This window comes from Coffea arabica, chromosome 8e, assembly GCF_036785885.1.
Source record: "Coffea arabica cultivar ET-39 chromosome 8e, Coffea Arabica ET-39 HiFi, whole genome shotgun sequence".
Taxonomy (NCBI): domain Eukaryota; kingdom Viridiplantae; phylum Streptophyta; class Magnoliopsida; order Gentianales; family Rubiaceae; genus Coffea; species Coffea arabica.
The window spans coordinates 22,511,620-22,531,547 of record NC_092324.1 but is presented as its reverse complement, the minus strand read 5'-3'; the positions used below and the strand labels follow the sequence as shown (position 1 = coordinate 22,531,547).

The 19,928-nt window shown below is 41.4% G+C and overlaps 1 protein-coding gene across 1 annotated transcript; it reads right to left on the bottom strand.

The window, feature by feature from the left end:
- Positions 1-13,443: 13,443 nt before the first annotated feature.
- Positions 13,444-16,114, bottom strand: LOC140012687 (uncharacterized). The gene is made up of 2 exons (XM_072060968.1): positions 14,529-16,114; positions 13,444-14,281 (listed from the first exon to the last, which is right to left on the bottom strand). Exons 1-2 carry the CDS (start codon positions 16,112-16,114, stop codon positions 13,444-13,446), a joined length of 2,424 nt encoding a protein of 807 aa, XP_071917069.1.
- Between the last annotated feature and the right edge of the window lie 3,814 nt (positions 16,115-19,928).

Sequence of the window (19,928 nt, the reverse complement as noted above, 5' to 3'; positions counted from 1 at the left end):
ACCCTCAGTAACTGCAATCAACCATAGAATCAAGGGTTTTCCCTTTCGTTTTCGAGTTATCGTAAATTAGGGTTTTTTTTCGCCTTTTCGTAGTGTGACCATTCGGTACGGAGTGTGTATCAAATTTGGTGATTAAGAGTGAGTTTTAGATGATATTAAGTGTGTGATTAGAAGTGATAATAATAAGTTAGTGAATTATAAGATAAAACTCTAGTATACGCGATTTAAGGAAAATCGGCTCGAACCGACGGGTATCGTTCACTACCGATTGAACACACCATTTGACCACCATTTTATCAAGTTAATCTCATATATATTAGAACCTGAATATCAGCCCTAAATCTGATCATCATGGCCAAAATTTTTGACTTCAAGAACCAAAGGAAAAGAAACAAAATTGAGATGAAAATTGGTGGTGACAAGTGGCGGTCATCCATGAATTGTTGACCAACTAATTTTCTCCATATTTATCACCAAAAAACTACTCAAAATGCTCTCCATTTCCTCCATAGCAGCCGTGAGAGAGAGAGAGGGAAAAAAAGAGAAAGAGAGCTTCAATCCATCTTGGGTTTTGCTTGATTGAGTGAGAAAACAAGAAAACTAAACCGATTAACTTGCAAATTGAGAGATTAGGAAGCTTGGGGAGCTAAACTTTGCAAGGAGAGGTGAAGGATATCCCTTGTAAGCCTATTATTGAAGCATATTAGCTGTCCATCATCTTTAGTTCCTTTATTCTTGCTTATGTTGCTATACAATTCATATTTTTGGTTGATTGACAGCTATGCAAGTAGTTGTGATGGTCGATTCACTGATAGTTGAGTATAATCTTCTATCACAGGCAGTGACGAACCGGACGGAGTCGGTGGACCCGTATAAAGTACCTTGATTTGCATGCTCACTATTTTGAGTAAGTAATTGGGTTGTTTATTGATGTGAAATTGTCAAAGTGCTTTGTATATGTTAAATGGGTACTTAGGCGAGAGTGTACTTTATCTCACTCGACCTAAACCCATCCTTTGTTTTGATTTCATATGTGAGAATACATGCCTTATGTTGAGTATCACCCTTTTGCTGTGTGCTGATGGGGGTGATTACATGACTTGAATTGAACCCCTTTTTGCTGTGTGCTATTGGGGTAAGTATTTTGTTGCGTACTTTGTTGAGAGATATCATCTATTGAGGGATTGGATATCTCAGGGCTTGGTTCCAGCCCGGTTCCAAGGGTAGACGAACTATTCGAGCCAGCCGGGGCTTGGTCGAAGTTAGTTACATGCTAACCTTGGGATTTCGTTCTTTGTTAAAGCTTTGATTAAAGCTAAGTGATTTTGTTTCGCTCGAGCTGTTGTGTGATGTTGACTGGCCAGCGGGGGTTGATAAGGTGAACAGGAAAAGTAAGTGGAGTCTAGGGACCATGAGTACTTTGGTTGACGGAGTGTCAACAGGCGTTCAAGCTCGGGGAATTGAACTGGCTTTGGAGCCACCCGTATCCTACCATTGTGATGTTACCTTTCTGTTATTGATGTGAAATATCCTGATTTACTTGTTTATTTGGATGTGAGTTTACATTTTTACCCCTGATTATTCACTAAACATATAGCTTACCCCATTCCATTTGTTTTCCTTAGCAGGGGACCGACGCGGGAATCGCTCGGGAAGGTGTTTAGATTTTTGGCTATAGAATAGTTGAATTTATAGTTGTTATAAGTTGACTAGTAAGATGTATATATTTTCGTGGTGGTTATAGTTATCAGCTTTTCTAGGATTTACTTTCTGGTACTCGTGGTATGTATGGTTTGATGTGATAGTTTACACAGCTTTTGAAGATCTAATAGTTTAAATAGAACTTTCTTTTGGCGTGAACTCTATTTTCTCATTTTAGAGTATCGAGTCCTGGCGCGAGCTAGGCAGCCATTCCGCCAATACCCTCAGGTTCGCCCTTGGGAGAAGTGGGGGCGTCACAAATCTGGCCAGATCTTAGCCGGATTGTGACGTGGCACCTTCGATAGCCAAGTTTGACCGGCCGTTTTCCTTCATTCTTATCTTGTTTCTTAGCTGATATTTCTCTCATTTCTTCACCTTCTTGGCCAGCACTTTGAGGAGCAAAATAAGAGAGAAAGTTCTTCAATTCTGTGACAGCCCCACCTTCCCCTAAGGCGAACCAAAGAGGTTAGCGGACTGCCTGCCCAGCTCTCGCCAGGACTAACGGTGCAGTATAGAGCGATCTATCACGTTCCGGAACTTATAACGCGCGTAAACAAGGCAAAAGGGCAAAAGAACCCAAAATAAAAAAAAATGAAACTCGGAGTCGGCCATGAATAGAACCGACCCGTCCGAACCCAACCAAACATCGAAATACATACACAACATAACATTAAGCATTTACAAGCCAAAATGGCATTTAAAAGTGATACAAAAGTCACTACATATGTGGTTTGCCAAATCAAAAGTGAAAACGGCCCTAATGATACATTTAGGGTCCCATTTCATATACAATACAAAAGAGACATTCATCTAGTTCATTCGGCAACCATCTATCAAGATTTATTCCAAAAAAAGTCATATTCCTGTAAGGAAAACAAAAGGAACGGGGTGAGCTAATTGCCCAGTGAGAATACAACTCAAACAACCAAGTTCATAGATGCATCAAGCTTAACAGTCCAATTTACCGAAATAAGTAAAGCCACACATCAATAATGAGGATAAAAGGATACGGGTGGCTCTCAAGAGCCTTTTTCCTCGTTTGCATTTCTTGATCAAACGCCATTGACTCTCCGTCAATTTTCAACAATAACCAACCGTAGACTCCACTTTACCTCCATTCCATTCCACCTAACATTCCCCAACCGGGCCCGCAATCCAAACACATGCATTGTGGTATTACTCGAGTAAACCGGAATCAAGAGTCTCTCATACTACAAGATTCCATAAAATATTGCCCCAAGGCACATTAATTGGCACGACCAAGCCCTCGCCGGCTCGATTCAATCAATTACCAATGGGGTTGAGCTCAAGGATAACATTTGTAGTCGTTGGAGACTCGTCCAAACAACACCAAGTCATGTATTTCATTTCATATAACATTTCATATAACATTCCAATAACATGCGAAACAACAAGTGAAAGTGATAAAGTACACTCTCACTTCAATCAATTAACATTCAACATCTCAAGTTCAAGTATCAAAGTCATATAATAACACATAAGTGAGTGGTACACTCACCACGTTAGCAAATGTGGTTTCATGCACTTCCGTCAAAAGAACGTTGTGCACCACCGTCACGCCCTAAAAACATGCAAACAAATACAATGAGACTCGATAACGAGTCATAAACCAAGGCCAAACATGACCCCAATAGGGTTCCATAAGCATATCCAAACAATCAAGGAAACCAGAAATTTCGGAAATGTAACTAGCTTGGCCCTGAAAAAAACAGTTTTTGTCCTCATTTTGCGGTAATGGTACAAATTTCACTACGCTTATCGGATGAGGGTGCAAGACCCACCAACTCGAAGCTAAAAGACAGAGCTACAACATCACATAAGGTCACTCAACCCAGTTTTGAGTGCAAACAGGTCAAAAATGCAAGATACTTCATCAACAACGTAAAACAGATTCACCAAAACGCATTCTAGTGGAAACATCATAACTCAGGCTCTACAAGTCCAAATCCAGAAATTCCAAAACCAGATGAAAGCTAAGAAACAGGGCTAAATTCCATTAGAAGGCCTCAACAACCAATTCGTAAGCAATTCCAGCCAAAACAACCAATTACAGGCACAGTTCTCTACTTCGGGTAAAACCAGAACAGCAATAGTAATTTCGACTTATCTCATTCTACACTACTCCGATTGACCTGAAATTTTGTAGGCCCTCTAAAATGTCATTCCCTACAACTTTCATGTTTTGAGCTAAGGCCAATTCGGCCTCTATCTAGGGCCTAAAAATTTGGACAGAATGCTCCCTTAAGAACCCTAGTTTTTTCAATTTTCTTCCAAAACAGAAATTGGTTGCAATTAATCACTTTTCCCACCTCCTTAAGTCATTATAGACCATTTCCAATCATCATAGATAGCCACACAATCATGCTTATATTAAAACATAAAAATCCCCAAAAATAATAAAATTCCATCATTTCAACCACAAATTAAGAATTAATCCATAAACTTGCATCTTATACAACCACTAAGCATGATTTAAGCATCAACTAAAAGAGGAGGGTGGTTCTTCACAACTTATCTTTAAAACAAGAGAGAGAGAGCTATGGACCACCTTAACTTGCCAAACAACTCCACAAATCCACTCACTATCTCTAATTGGAGAGGTTTTATGGAGTAATTTCAAGGTTGGATGGTTAGTTGTGATGATTTGGGACAAGATTGAAGTGTTTTCTTCCTTATGCTTGAAGTAAGAGAGAGAGAAAGAGAGCAAGAGAGGGCTGGCTTCTTCTTGAGGTTTTTTGAAGATTTTTGGTTATTTTTAAGCTATTTTAAGTGAAATGGTAAGAATAGGAATAGTGGTCTTACTTCTAGACCAATCTAATGGTGACACTTGTCACCTTTAATTAAATCTCTACCTAACTTTTCTCTCTCATATCAATCCAAATTGCAACCTCTACTTATCATTTAACACCCGATAAATTAATTCCAGTATTCAAAACTTAACCTAGTTGGCCGAATTTTTCCGAACTTTTCGCACCAGTGGGTCCCACGTCCGGTATACGCTCTTAATTCCTCAAAATCCATTCGATACTAGAAAAATCATCTAAAAATTATATCTGCTTCTTAAAATTACCTAGAAAATTTTCTAATCACGGAAATGCAGAAAACAAGCCAGGAAAAATTCTAAAACCTAGAAAATCAAATTTACGGGTTCTCACAAATTCCTTGTCCAAAACTTGAGATTTCACCGTTAGTTATGCAATCTATTCCATTCAAGTGCTCACTAAGGAGGTTTAAAGCTATTGGTGGAGTTGTTTTGGAGGAGAGAGCACTAAGCTACCAATTTTCTTGAGGTTTGAAGGTATCTTGCTAAGAACTTCCTATCTACTTCAATTGATTGTTAATTGGTGGATTAAAGATGTTATATATGCTATTTTGTGGAAGATTTCATGATTTTAAGTAGAGTTTGACAAATTTCTGATTTATTAGTGAATTTTCTGATTTTATATGATAATTGTTGGTTGGTCATGGAATGATAGCTTGATATGGTGTCAAATGGAGCCTTTGTGTGTTAGTTGTGGTTGTTTGCAGAAAATTTCTGATTTGTTCGGAAAATTTCAGTTTTAGGGCTTAATTGTGATTGGTTTTGGAGTTCTCTATTGGCTCATATTGAAGGGGCATTGTGGCCTATTTAGATATGTGGTATATCTTATGATTCGTATGTGTAATTGTAGTTCTATACAAAGGTTAGTTTAGAAGTGTAATTTCAGTTTTACCTTGTTTCTGGACTCAACTTGGACTACAAAATTCTCCATGTTTTAGACCGAACCAACTTGTGGACAAAACATGAAAGTTGTAGATATGTGAGTTAGCTATCTACCTGCAAACCTTCAGATTGATTGGAGTACTGTAGCTTGTGAAATGAACAAAATACCCTTGACTTCCCTTAAGCCCTGTTTCACGGACAGTTTCTATTTTTCTCTAAAATTTCGATTTTTGACCATGAAAATGTAGAATTTGGCTTTGGAGGGCTTCATAAGAAATGTTGGTATATGTCTTAGCTTCGTAACTCCATAAGATTCATTTCAATCGGATAAGTGTAGCTTCAATTGTGATTAAAATGCCAAAAGGTGATAGGAACTTGCTGATTTTAGAATTCCCTTTGCTTGACATGATATTTGTAATCTAGGGCTTGGACTTGATCAAGGCAATGATCTATGATGGATGGATCATGAGCTGTGGTTGGTGAGTGATTCCACAACTATTCGCAAGGTTACTTTTCGAACTATTTCTTGCATTGCATACTCGATTGCATATCATGCGTGCTTGTGTGTGTGCCATTAAATATTTTGGCTCCAATGAGATCTTGGGAAGTCTTGTACTTAGAACCAACATCTCCACCACTGTTTACCTGGAGCACAATGGCTCTCTATTACTGTTGGATTGTTAATTGATCTATTTGAGCGTTGGATGTTTAAGTACAATGATCACTGGCTCACAAGAGCAATATACGTACATTTGATCATTGATTCATGATATCATCTAAATGCGTTATTGTGACGCTTATTTGCTTACTGATTTTACTGGACACTCGCTGAGGCAAGGGAAGTAATTGTAGTACTCATTCATGTGACTGGATGAATATCTCCTGTACAGTTTGAATTTAGTTTTATCTTGTGTAATATTTGGGATTGATATTGTAATTATTTGCGAACTGAGGACTTTTGTCTTATTCGGGGAATTGTACCACTACTTTTGGCTTCGGGCTTGGTCGATTCGATAACGAACCCTGGGTCTTTAGTTTTTGTCGAGTGGAGTGTTATCTCCTCGACTAATCGGTATACTCGAGTATTACCACCAGTGTTTATCTTAGAGTTCGGGCCCGGTAAAGGGTTTGGTTGGCGGATGAAAATTGGAGTTAAGTGGTGTACTACTGGACTAGTTACCTTACTTGAAAGTTGACGAAGTGTCAACTACTATATGATCAAACTATGGTGGAGCTAGTTCACAAGAGCAACTGTAACCTTTTACATGAAATGCTGAATATTTAATGTTTGGTCATCCGAAGTGTTATTGCTCATTTTCTTGATTTGTTAATACTCGCTACTTTACTATTATGATATTGTCACTTGTACTTATTGGCCAACTTGCTATTTGGGACCTCACGGAGCTTTAGCACACTTTATTAGTTTTGTTTTCCTTACAGGGGGTACGAGCGAGGCGTTAGACTTGTACAGGCTAGCGTAGTCCAGTTTTTCTGAAATTTTGTAATTGTACTCACACTAGTCGCTCGATTAGGGTTGAATGTATTTGAAACTCCAATCTTTTGATGTATTTGGGATTGTATAGAAGTTTGAGACAGAAATGAATGTATTTGTATGTTTCAAATTTGACAATTGTTGATTTATTTACGTTAAGAAGTTGTGAATTTTATTATCCGAATTAATGAGAGAGTCCTGGCGAGAGCTGAGCAGGCGGTTTGCTAAACCATGGGATACGCCGTAGGGGAAGGTGGGATCGTCACAAACTCAGTCATGGGTCCCGCAATCCTAGAAAAATCTTTGATAAATCTCCGATAATACCCTGCTAACCTTAAGTAACTTCAAACTTTAGTAGGGTTTTCCGGTTTTTTCCACCTAGAAACTGCTTCAACTTTGGTCGGATCTACCTTAATTTCATCCTTGAAGATTGTAAGACCTAAGAATGTTACTTCCTTCAATCAGAATTGACATTTGCTAAACTTAGCATACAACTGATGTTCCCTCAAAGTTTACAAAATAATCCTCAAATGTTTCTCATGATCCCCCAGAGTTTTAATATACACTAGTATATCGTCAATAAATACCACCACAAACTAGTCCAGATAAGGTGCATTAAATCCATAAAAGCTGCAGGAGCATTAGTCAATCCAAATGGCATTACGGCAAACTCAAAGTGTCCGTACCTTGAATTAAAGGCAGTTTTAGGTATATTTTTTTCCAAAATCCTCAACTGATAATAACCCTGCCTGAGATCCAACTTTGAGAATATTACAGCCCCTTGTAATTGGTCAAACAGTTCATCAATGTGGGGTAAAGGGTACTTATTCTTGAGGGTAACATCATTCAGGCCTCGGTAGTCTATGCACAACTTTAAACTCCCATCTTTCTTTTTAACAAACAACACTGGACCTCCCCACGGTGAATCACTGCCTTTTATTGAGCCTCACTCTAGAAGATCCTGTAATTGCAATTTCAACTCTTTCAATTCAGTTGGAGCCATTCTATAAGGTGTCTTAGAGATAGGTGCTACTCCGGGAGCCACATCGATTTTAAAAGCTATTTCTCTTTCAGGTGGCAAAGATTCTAGTTCCTCGTGAAAAATATCCGGATACGCCTTAACCACTGGCATGTCTTCTAATCTCATCTTATCACTAGGAGTATTTATAAGAAAAGCCAAATATCCTTGAGCTCCTTTACTCAACATCTTTCTAGCTCGAATTCCTGAAATAAAAGCAGATGAGGCTAATCTACCCCTTACATTCAATTTTAGGGTCGCTTCTCCCAGAATACACAGTTCTACCGTTTTCGTCTTACAATTCAACTGAGCATGGTAACAGGCTAACCAGTCCATTCCTAGGATGACTGTGACGGCCCCACTTCTCCCTAAGGCGAACCAGAGGGTTGGCGGGTCACATGCCTAGCTCACGCCAGGACTCACGCAAGGAAACTGGCTAAACCCTTCCGACGTATAACTTAAACCATTACAAAATTCGTCACCCGAACAAGCCAATCCTTAAAACGACCAACACACTAAGAACACATTAACTTCAGAGATAACATAACCATTGGACAAATGAACATCCACTCTTACGTACATCTCCAATCAGATTAAAACATAACTACATTTATACATTACAAACCACAAAGTGAAGTCATAAAATTCAAATACAATCATACAAGTCAAACAAAACTCAGGTTTTGCACTTTTCCAGCTTCAAGTGGCAACCCAAGCCGAAAGATACATAGTCTGATTCAAAACAATATTTACAAAAGCCAAAAGCAGATTTCAAATCTCTCGAACGCCAAAACCTGTTAAGAAAAACAAATATCGTGTGGTGAGCTAAAGCTCAGTGGTGCCCCAAAACATGCAATCATATAACACAAATAGTAAATAATCTTCAAGCTTAAATTCAACAAGTAGAAAAGCATATAACAGCACAGGGTAGGATACAGGGGCTCTCAGGAGCCATTTCCACGAACTTGATCAAAATTAATCGTAGTTGACCCTCCGTCAACTCTCACTATCTAAAGTCCATGTAGATTCATTATTTTTTTCCTTAACACGCTCCAAACAACTTACTCCCACCGGGCCCGCATACCTCACGAGAGAGTTTGGTATTACTCGAGTATACCTTTTTGTAAACTAGTCGAGGAATTCATCCAACGATGTCACATTATAAACTAGTCGAGGGATTCACCCAATGACGTCACAACAAGTGGTTACCAGGTCAGGATAAGAGGCCCTCCCACCCTAAGGTGTGGTACATTCCCCTGCCTGGTAGATTAGTTGACGAGTCCACGCTCCAGTCAACAAATTCAAGGTTTTAGTACTTGAGATAGGATAAGAGGCCCTCCCACCCTAAGGTGTGGTACGTTCCCCCACTCAGTACTTAACTAGAGCAAGCAAGATATTCGAGAAAACATTTCAAGCAAGTCACCACTCGAAAGGGCTAGTGCGATAAAGTACACACTGCCTACTTCGATGGATCAGGAAAAACCACTTTCCAAATATCACATAACAAATCAAGAAAGCACTTTAACAAGTTATTCATAGAACAAGCACGGACACTCACCAAAAGTGAAGCTCAAAAGTCAAGCTGGGAATAGAAGTCCACGTCCTCGCTAAACCCTAAAAGACCAAGTTTTAAAACTATAATACAAGTTTTTGGTTTATATAAGAAAGATTTTCTGGCATACAACTATTTTTTTTTTTTGGCAAAAACCCCGTACACGGGGGGGGATGCCAGCCCCAACTATTATTGATGAAACGAAAGTTTAAACAAAGAAAGGGAGTCACCTCCCCATTGCAAAGACTATGCGTACAAGTAACCTATCTTAACCCTCCTCGCGTACCCAACGAACCCCAGGCACACTACGTGAGTCAAGCACAACAGAGGCCCGGACGAATGCCGGCAACTGATGAAAGTGGTCGTATTCCCGTACGCCTATAGCTCCAATATCTGCTAACCTGCCTCACGGAAAACATGCGCAATGGTGGCCGAGAAACCCTCCAGAAGTCTTCTAATCTTCCTCAAGCAATTACATAACGGCCACTTTGCAATGACCCCAGAGATAATCAACTGCACCAAGGTTTTAGAATCCACTTCTACCAACGACGGGCGAATGCCCCGTTGTGAACACAACTGCAAACCAAAAAGTAAAGCCAGGCCTTCTGATATAGGCAACCCTAGGGGAAGACCCTCCTAGAACCTCCCAACCTTGTAATTATCAGAGTTGGATCTTTTCTCCCAACAGAAATTGAACTCGATTGTTCTCATGAACTCAAGACCTCTGACACACAAAGGTAATCAGCAACCTTAAGCAAATAAGGATGGATGAAGCGACACCACGATTAGGGAACAAGCTAATCGATAAAGTCAGATTTGAATCCTAAGCCATGAACTCAAGAATTCAAGAGTAAGTTCGATTAAGAACTTGAAGGAAAATTCCTCACGATTTCTGGTTGTAATCATCTCTCCTTTACTCTTACAAGAGGTGCCTTTTTATAGGCTAAAATTAGGGCAAAATCCGGCCCACATAAACCTGGAAGAGATTCGGTCCGCATAAAAGAGCTTAAAGAGCTAGCTCTTTAAGGCTTTCCGATAAGGCCCGATAAGTAATAAAATACTCAACGCCTAACAACTACTAAACTAGACAGTCTTAAAACAACTACCAACTAAGCTAACAAGTATGAGATCATTCCTTCACTTCAAACGTACAAGTGAACAAAGTAACTTCATGGTCCATCAAATCTTCAAACCTAGCTTGCTCCTTGCTTGTATGGTGAATGATCAAGGCTCGTAAAGCTTCCTTCACCTTCTTGGATCTTGATCTTGTCATCGGACCGCCAATGTGGACCAAAGGATCCTTGACCCAAGGTTGAAGTTAATTATTGCACATCCGTATCCGCATCACCTTCTGCCTCCAAAACATCATAGTCCCCAAATTCTTTGTAAAAAGCAAAAATCATTTTTCCTTGATAATCCCGCACCAAGCCTCCACCCGTGGCCCTACCAAGGTTGACGCTGGCGTCTGAGTTGAATTTAAACAAACCAAAAGGCGGCTTCTCCCACATAATCGCCCTAGGAGTCCCCTGTCGCATAGGGGCAGTGACCAACGCAGCAAGTCGCAATCGGCATCACCCTTGAAATGCGGCCGACGGAGCAAATTAGCCCGCCCAAGCTGCTCGAAGAAAAAATCTATCTCTCGAATTACTTTGTCAACCCCCCACCGGACACCTTTGAATCGCTCCTGGTTCCTTGCAGACCAAAGAAACCAGCACACTACCACTGGCATAAACGTCCGAATATGGTCTTTCGAAGGGGCTGCTGCTGTCCGATACCAAAAAATAAAAACGGACGCCATGTCCGAGCAATTGCCCAAACGAAACCCAAAACGGGAAGACACTTTCCGCCACACTTTCGAGGCAACTGGTCCATTAACAAAGACATGCAAAAGGGCCTCCTCCTCCTGGTAACAGCACCCACATCTAGATGGACAAGACAAACCCCTCGACCGCAAAGTCAAATCCAAAGGTAAGAAATTGCGCACCAATCTCCTAGCAAGAAACGACATTTTTGTTGGCAACACCGAAGACCAAAGAAATGAGCCAACCAAAGAATGTTGCCTCTTTTGCCGGAGCACCTCCCATGCCGTCTTAACCGAGAAGCAGCCGGTCGGCGAGGGCAGCCAGACCATGCTATCTTTCTGAGATAAGTCGAAAGGCGTATCCTTGATAGCTTGGATGACAAAACTCGGAACCCACTGAGCGAGACGCAACTCGTCCCAACCATCCTTAGTTATAAATTCCGAGACCAGGAAATGAGGACGCTCAGGATGAACCACCACACTCTCCAACGGCGCATGAAGAACCCAACTATCTTTCCAAAAATCCACCAAACCTTCCCCTAAGCACCACCTAATGTTCGGCTCGACCATGGGACGGATCGCCTGCAGACGCCTCCAAACAGCCGTGGACCGCACTGCTGTCGCTTCCGATGGATGGCTACCGTTGATGTACTTAGCGTACATGAATTCAGCCCAAAAGGAATTTCCAAGCCTGAAGCGCCACCATAATTTTGCAGAGAAAGCTCGTGCCATGTCCTTGAACGACCGGAAACCCAGACCCCCTTCATCGAACGGGGAGCACAATTTATCCTAGGAAGACCAATGAATGCGCCGCTCCCCATTTTGGTCCCATAGAAAGGAATTACAAAGTATGCCCAACCTTGTGAGCACTGCCTTGGGAGGATCCAACACCTAAAGTAAATACATGGGCAACGAAGCAAGGATATGCCGTACTAAAACGAGCTTACCCCCAAACGAGAGCAACTTATTACTCCAATGTTGAAGGCGGGTCTGCATTTTGGAAACAATGCCATCGAACAAGATACCACGACACCGGCCTTTATAAATAGGAGCACCCAAATAAATGAAAGGGAAAGTGTGCCTGTTAAAACCCAGGACCCTATTTACCATCTGCTCCCGCCCCGAAGAAACCCAAGATGGCAAGAAAAAGGAACTCTTGGTGACATTTACTCTCTGTCCTGATGCAGCTTGGTAATCCGAAAGAAAAGCCTTGACAGCAGACAAGCAGTCCTCAGAACACCTCGTGAAAATAAGCATGTCGTCGGCAAAGGCAAGGTAAGGCACCGCTGTCCCTGCCGAAACAAAACGCCTGCCTGGCTGACTATCCAGTAGCTGGTGCAGCCCGCGCCCTAAAAATTCGGCAACTAACAAAAAGAGGCCAGGAGAAACCGGGTCACCCTGCCGAACACCCCTGGAAGATAATGTCTACCACAAATTCAGCAAACCCAAACTTCCGTAGCATAAACAAAAGAAAAGGCCACTCGACCCTGTCATACGCCTTTTCCATATCCAATTTTAGCATAAGATTCGGGTGCCTCAACCTCCTATCTAGATCTGCCACCAGCTCCTGCGTAAGAAGAATGTTGTCCGTTATCCCCCGACCTTGGACAAAACCTGTCTGCCACGGTGATATTAAGGCAGGGAGAACCTTACCCAACCGATCCGAGACGAGCTTAGAAATAATTTTCGAGCAGACGTTGCAAAGACTTATTGGCCGAAAATCCTTCCATTGCCCAGCTCCCGCCACCTTGGGCAGTAAAATGATAGAAGTGCTAGTGAAACTCCTAGGCAGCCGCATACCCTGGAAAAAAGCCTGGACCGCCTCCAATAAATCAGACTTAAGAATATCCCAACAAACTTGATAAAAGCCTGCCCCAAACCCATCCGGGCCCGGAGCACTGTCTGCTTCCAATGCAAAAACCACCCTTTTTAGTTCTTCCAGTTCAGGTAAGGCACCCAACATGGCATTATCCGTCGAGGTTAATTGGGGGAGCGAAAAAGGAAGGCCTGGAGAGCGACAGCCGTGGTGGTCAGAAGCGAACAAGGAAGAGAAGAACTCCACTGCTGACTGCCTAATATCATGTATATCCTCCAACCATGCTCCAGACTGCTCCTTCATACGGGCCACAAAATTATAACTTCGGCGCTGGCGGCATCAAGAATGGAAGTACGCCAAATTAGCATCCCTAACCTGCAACCATTTGATGCCCGCCTTTTGCCTCCAATACTCACACTCCACCGCCAAAGTCCTTGCATATCTCGATTTTGCCTCCTCCAGCGCTGCTCGAGAAACCGAATCCCTCTCATTGTCAAACCGTTCTTCTCTTTGTTTCATAACAGCCTCAGCCTCCTTCACTTTGTTAAAAATATTACCAAAGACCTGTACGTTCCATGCTTGCAGACAACATTTTACTGCCCGCAATTTATTATGAAATTTTGGCATACCCACCCCCTCCACGGGCATCGCCCAGCCCTGGCGGACCACATCCATAAAACCTGTATGTCGCTGCCATACATTTAAAAATTTAAAAGAACTCTTCCTTTGTCTCGCGCTGTGGGCAGTAATCAATAGCGGAGCATGATCCGATCGACCTCTGGACAAATGCGAAACATGGGAAAGCTCGTACCCATCAGCCCAATCCCGATTCATTAAAGCCCTATCCAATCTCTGCCACACCCTACCATTCGTCCAAGTAAATAACGACCCATCAAAAGGCACCTCCACTAAGCCACAGTTGCCAATAGCGGCATTAAATTCCTCCATGTTCCGTGCATTAGCCGGGGAGCCTCCCGCTCGCTCCTCCGCATTGGAAATGACATTGAAATCCCCTGCCAACAACCAAGGCCCCCTACCGGTACCCACCAATTCCTCCATTGCTGCCCACAGCTCGCGTCGCCCAACCCTTGAACACCTTGCATAAACGGCCGAAAGCTGAATAGAGCACCCGGAAGGAAAATTGATGCACATATGGAGGAGCTGCTCGGCCAATTCCCTGAAACACAATGATATCTCATTGCACCAAAAAACCCATACCTTATTATTCAATGCTGCCGCCGCTTTATCAAACCCTAGAAACCGACGTACCACCTCAAGCTGTGGCGTATCCGACAACGGTTCCAGAAGTACCAAAAACCGTATTGCATTAGCTTTGCAAATCTTTTGTAGATATCTTAGAGAATCCTTACGAGACGCCCCACGTATGTTCCAAACAACAATCTTAACGGGATTTAACATGAGACCGCAGTGAGTAATGATTTTGAGAAAAGATAGAAACCTGATTGGAAGATGATTTAGCTGGCCGACCACCCTTGTGCCTAGCTCCAAGCTGATCTTTACCCGCGGCCTCCTGCTGCTCAAGACGTGCAAACTTGACATCCTCCAACGTCCCTCCCGTTGCCGCCGGATCTGAAGATAACCGCTGCTGCAACTCCCTATGAAATTCTTTTAGCTGCGCCCACTGCGCTACCTCACCCGGTAGATCCCCTTCCGAGTATTGTCTTCTATGATTCGGCCTAGCTGCTGGAGCATGTGTCTCAGACCGGGACGGAGTGCGCTCAAAATCCTGAAACTCTGTGTCTGATAATGATTGCAGGACAGCAAAGGTATTGGAGGATGGTGCAATCCTTGCAACCTGGCCGCAAACCTCCCCTTCGCAACCCCTAGCCTGCGTTGCTACCAAATGAGAAGAAAGAACCTCCACTGCATTCGTCTCCCTCGAAGATGACGCGGATACATCAGCAGACACATCCACAGCTACCGAGTCTCTCCCAACCGCTACTCCACCACGGGTTTCTTCCGATATTGAATCAACACCAGCGTCTGCCTCCACAAGCGCTAGACCTGGGACATGTTGAAGATGATCCACCGCGTGACTGTGCGTCGCCTGACCCATAGCAGCCGGTACTACCTCCGGCTCTGAATGGGTACTCACCTCAGGTTCCATAAGCTGTTTACCCGGAATTTCCTGCTGTAGGAGCCCCAATGCAGACCCAGTCTGACCAGTGATAGCCTTAGGCCTGTAAACCGCCGTTGCCTTCTCAGCCTTCCTGCCTACTGTTTTGGGAGGGATAAGATCTGGGTTCTTCCTGAAACATTCCCCAACTTCATGACCAAAGCGAGTGCAGAACCCACAAAATTTTGGCCAGCTCTCATATTCCACCTCCTGCCAGAAACCCTCCTGGTCTTCTCCAATCCATATACGGTGTGGAGGAGACACCGATACATCCATCTCAACCAAAACCCGCGCCACAGAAGGACGCTTAAGCGCTAGTGTCGCAGAGTCACTCTTTAGATATCTTCCCAGCAAACCCGCCAAATTGGCTATGTATATCTTGTTGAACAAAGGCAACGGAAGCGACGGCAAAGATACCCATACAGGCGCAAACGTCGAATCCTGTTGGGCTGTAAAATCCATCGTCCACTTTGATAACAGCATCTGTGCACCCTGTACGAACCATGAACGGCGCACGAAAAGCCTTGTAAAGTCCTCCTCAGATGACGGCCTGATGAGGACGTGATTCATATCGAGCAGACCGACATCACACTCTCCCTTGAGACCCAGCGATACGAAAAAATGTCTAATGACTTCCATAGGAGGGCGGCGGAACGGAAATCTGCCAACTAACGCATTTTGGAATGGTGTAGAGAGCAGCTGTAACTCCTTCTGAGATAACCGCAAAGCAGGTTCTCCTCGATGAGTTGAACAACACCCCAGATCTGGAATATTCGACTCCAACCGGCACGGGCCAGAGAGCACATCTGCAAAAGACCTGGAAGGGCCTGCGCCACCCCCTGTAACCGGCGGCGGCCACAAAGGAGCCTCCATACATCCGGAACCAAAACCCTAGCGAAAGTTACCGAAAAAGGAAACCAGACTAAGCCTTGTACTAACTAACTACTAACTTACTCAGTGGTGTGTGAGATATCTTCTGGTATACAACTAGTTCATCTTCTCGGAATAAATCAACAATTCTCTTAGAATTAAAACTAGTAGAAGTGATAAAATATTTCGTATGGTTTCTTTAAAGGTACTTTCTTTCTAGAGGTGCAAACCAGAACCAACTTACTTCAAATAAGGTTTCTTGCCGAGCAAGTTTTCTACGCCTTTCATTTAAAATTATTAAAATCTCGTGTTTTTGACAATTTCCTTTAAAACAACTAGCCAGGGACAATTTTACGAAAAATCTAGAGTTTAGAAGTTAGTGCAATTATTTTCTAAAAGTAATAAGGCTAGTTTAAGCCAAGGAAAGAATTAACTAGTTGGCAAGGTTTTAAAAATCCCGACACTCGAATTTTAGCATTATCGTACTATACTCAATTCTATAGCTTGATACTAGGACAAAGTATTTCAACAAAGCTTGGTTTAAAAGTACTCGAGTTCAAAGGACCAAAACGGACTTCATGATTCCAATTCACTTGCACATTATATTCCAATTTGCCAATATAGAAAAATCACAATTCAAACATCAATTTCACTAGGGCTTCATCAATCATTAGCCCTAGGTCTCAACAAGTTCAATTCTAAAAAAAATTAAACAAAGGAAGTTCAAGACATCAAAACAATTCCAGACCACAGGTCATGGACTTTCCAAGTGCATTTCGGCCAAATCACTTAAACAATATTCATAATACATACACATAATTCGGAAAACACTAACCAAGGATTCAAATGACTACTCTCGAGTCTCAAGTTGGTTTCCTGGTTCACGGCTACTTCCTAGTACAAGTTAATAAGTTCAAAGTAAATATATAATTTGTAGTCGATTATTTGTTATTCTTTTATTTAAACTTACTAAAATCAAGTTTGACCTTAAAATACAACCATAACATTCTTAATATTTATTTATCATATTATTTTCGAAACTTATTGACTTTATTATTTTTAAACCATGAAATACCCATCTTCAAGTTTATAAACTTGTATAATGTTTAAACTAATATACTTTCTCAATCTACTATTAATTATGGCTTATAGATACTCCATTTTCCTTTTTAAGACTAACTAAGCTCTAGGTTGTTTGTGAATTAAATTTTGTTTCACAACCTTAACTTCTCAAGTTTTATAGTCTCTTAAATATTATAAAAACTAATTTAAGTGATTAGGAGCCATTTCGTGTATATAGTCATAACAAATTACCTTAGAGTTTCTAAAACATTATATGAGTCTTAATCTCATTACCAATTCAGCCATTCAACATAATTCAGCAATATTACTTCAAAATCCATTAGGTTTGGTAGCTCTAAAACAAGGTTAACGTTCATATATAAATTTTAAGATCTTATAAAACATTTGAGCTAAGATTAAATCATTTCATTCTAATCTTAATAATTGAAGCTGATGGAACTTTTATTTCTTCCCTTTTAGACTGAACTAGACTCTAGTTTGCATGTTATTCCTATTTGTTCCACTTCACTAGCCCTTCGAGTTTTAAATTCTTTAAAGTATTCAAAACAAGGTTAAGATGCTACAAACGGATATATATATATATATTTATATGCATAGTTACAACAAACTATCTTAGGCTTTTGTTCAAAACTTCAACGAAAGTTCATCTCTTCCCTGTTTCGGCCAACAAGTATAAGTTCCAGCAATATCATTCAAATTGTTCAACAAAGCTCAACGGTTTACTTGCTTAAAACACCAAGTACTTAATATACATTCTATCTAACTAAACTAGAGCAAATAACACACAAGTTCAGTAAGTATTTCCACCAAGAAGCCACGCACAAAATCTGTCATCAGTTATGGTATTGAACAAGTAAAACTTCTAGCCGTGTAGCAGTTTAATATGCAACATTTTTCTCCACAATTTCTTCAGTTTTAACTCCAGCTTATCATGCCAAATACAAGTATTAAACTACCGAGTGGCTTTAAATATCAGATGTGAAAGTTTACAAAGTGGAGTTTGAAAGAAAAACTGATCCTAAATTTATTTCTCCCTCTCGGCTTTCTTAACAGTTTTCTTCAGCTAAAAATTCACCATGCATGTTGGAATTAATGTGTTAGAAGGTGTTTGAACCACAAGACAAGACCCTGTAACCAAACTGTATGGAGAAAACTGGAAAATTTTCATCTTTCCTCCTTCGGCCAGCTTAGCAGAAACTTCCAACTATTTCTTGCAAAATTTCTTACTCAATTAATCAATTCTGCTCTAGTTTCTCAGATAACACAAGGAAGTAAATATACAGCTTGAGTTTCTAGAAGAAAGTTACTCCATACATTCGGTTACTAAGCTGCAAATTTCAGTCTCTTCCTCTCAGATGAAGCTGGAAAAATTCCAGCATGTTTCTTCATGCGGTCTCAACCCAAAGTTCCACCTTTTCCCCAAGTTTTCTTCAACTAAACTTCCCAAAACATCAGAAGCCAACGTATTACATGCAAAACCTATCATTAGTTTCCATTTTTACAATAATAACAGGCTGTAACTCAACATGCAAGCTCACGGTTCCCCAACTTTAGTCCAACTCCTATTTTACTTCCCTATCAGAATTCCGCTCATCTAAATCTTGTTATTCCTGGCTAAAACACAACATGCAGCCCCTATTCTTAGTTATATTCAAGAAATAAAAGGGTGGTTACAGAATCTAACCTTTTCTCTCCTAAAGCTCGATAATTACAGATCACTTTCCTCTCCCTCAATTCTGGCTCCTCCAACTCTTGCACCTGCTATTCTTTTTTCCCCACTGACGTAGCTGATACGCGAAGTTGCCGACTATTTTTCTCTTCTTACTCACTCGGTTATGGCTGGAAAGAACCAGAGATGCTCCTTCACTCTCGCTCTCTCTCACAGTTTCGGGTATGAAGAAGAAAGAAAGCTTCGTTGTGACAGCCCCACTTTCCCCTAAGGCGAATCAGAGGGGTTAGCGGACTGCCTGCCCAGCTCTCGCCAGGACTAACGGTGCAGTTTAGAGCGATCTATTGCGTTCCGGAACATATAACGCGCGTAAACAAGGCAAAAGGGCAAAATAACCCAAAATAAAAAAAAAATGAAATCCGAAGTCGGTCATGAATAGTAACCGACCCGTCCGAACCCAACCAAACATCGAAATACATATACAATATAACATTAAGCATTTACAAGCCAAAATGGCATTTAAAAGTGATATAAAAGTCACTACATATGTGGTTTGCCAAAGCAAAAGTGAAAACGGCCCTAATGATACATTTAGGGTCCCATTTTATATACAATACAAAAGAGACATTCATCTAGTTCATTCGGCAACCATCTATCAAGATATATTCCAAAAAAAGTCATATTCCTGTAAGGAAAACAAAAGGAACGGGGTGAGCTAATTGCCCAGTGAGAATACAACTCAAACAACCAAGTTCATAGATGCATCAAGCTTAACAGTCCAATTTACCAAAAATAAGTAAAGCCACACATCAATAATGAGGATAAAAGGATACGGGTGGCTCTCAAAAGCCCTTTTCCTCGTTTGCATTCTTGATCGGATCTCATTGACTCTCCGTCAATGTGTAAAAGTAACCAACCGTAGACTCCACTTTACTTCCATTCCATTCCTCCTAACATCCCCCAACCGGGCCCGCAATCCAAACGCATGCATTGTGGTATTACTCGAGTATACCGGAATCAAGGGTCTCAATACCCAAAGATCCCAAAACAGACTACCGTGGTTCG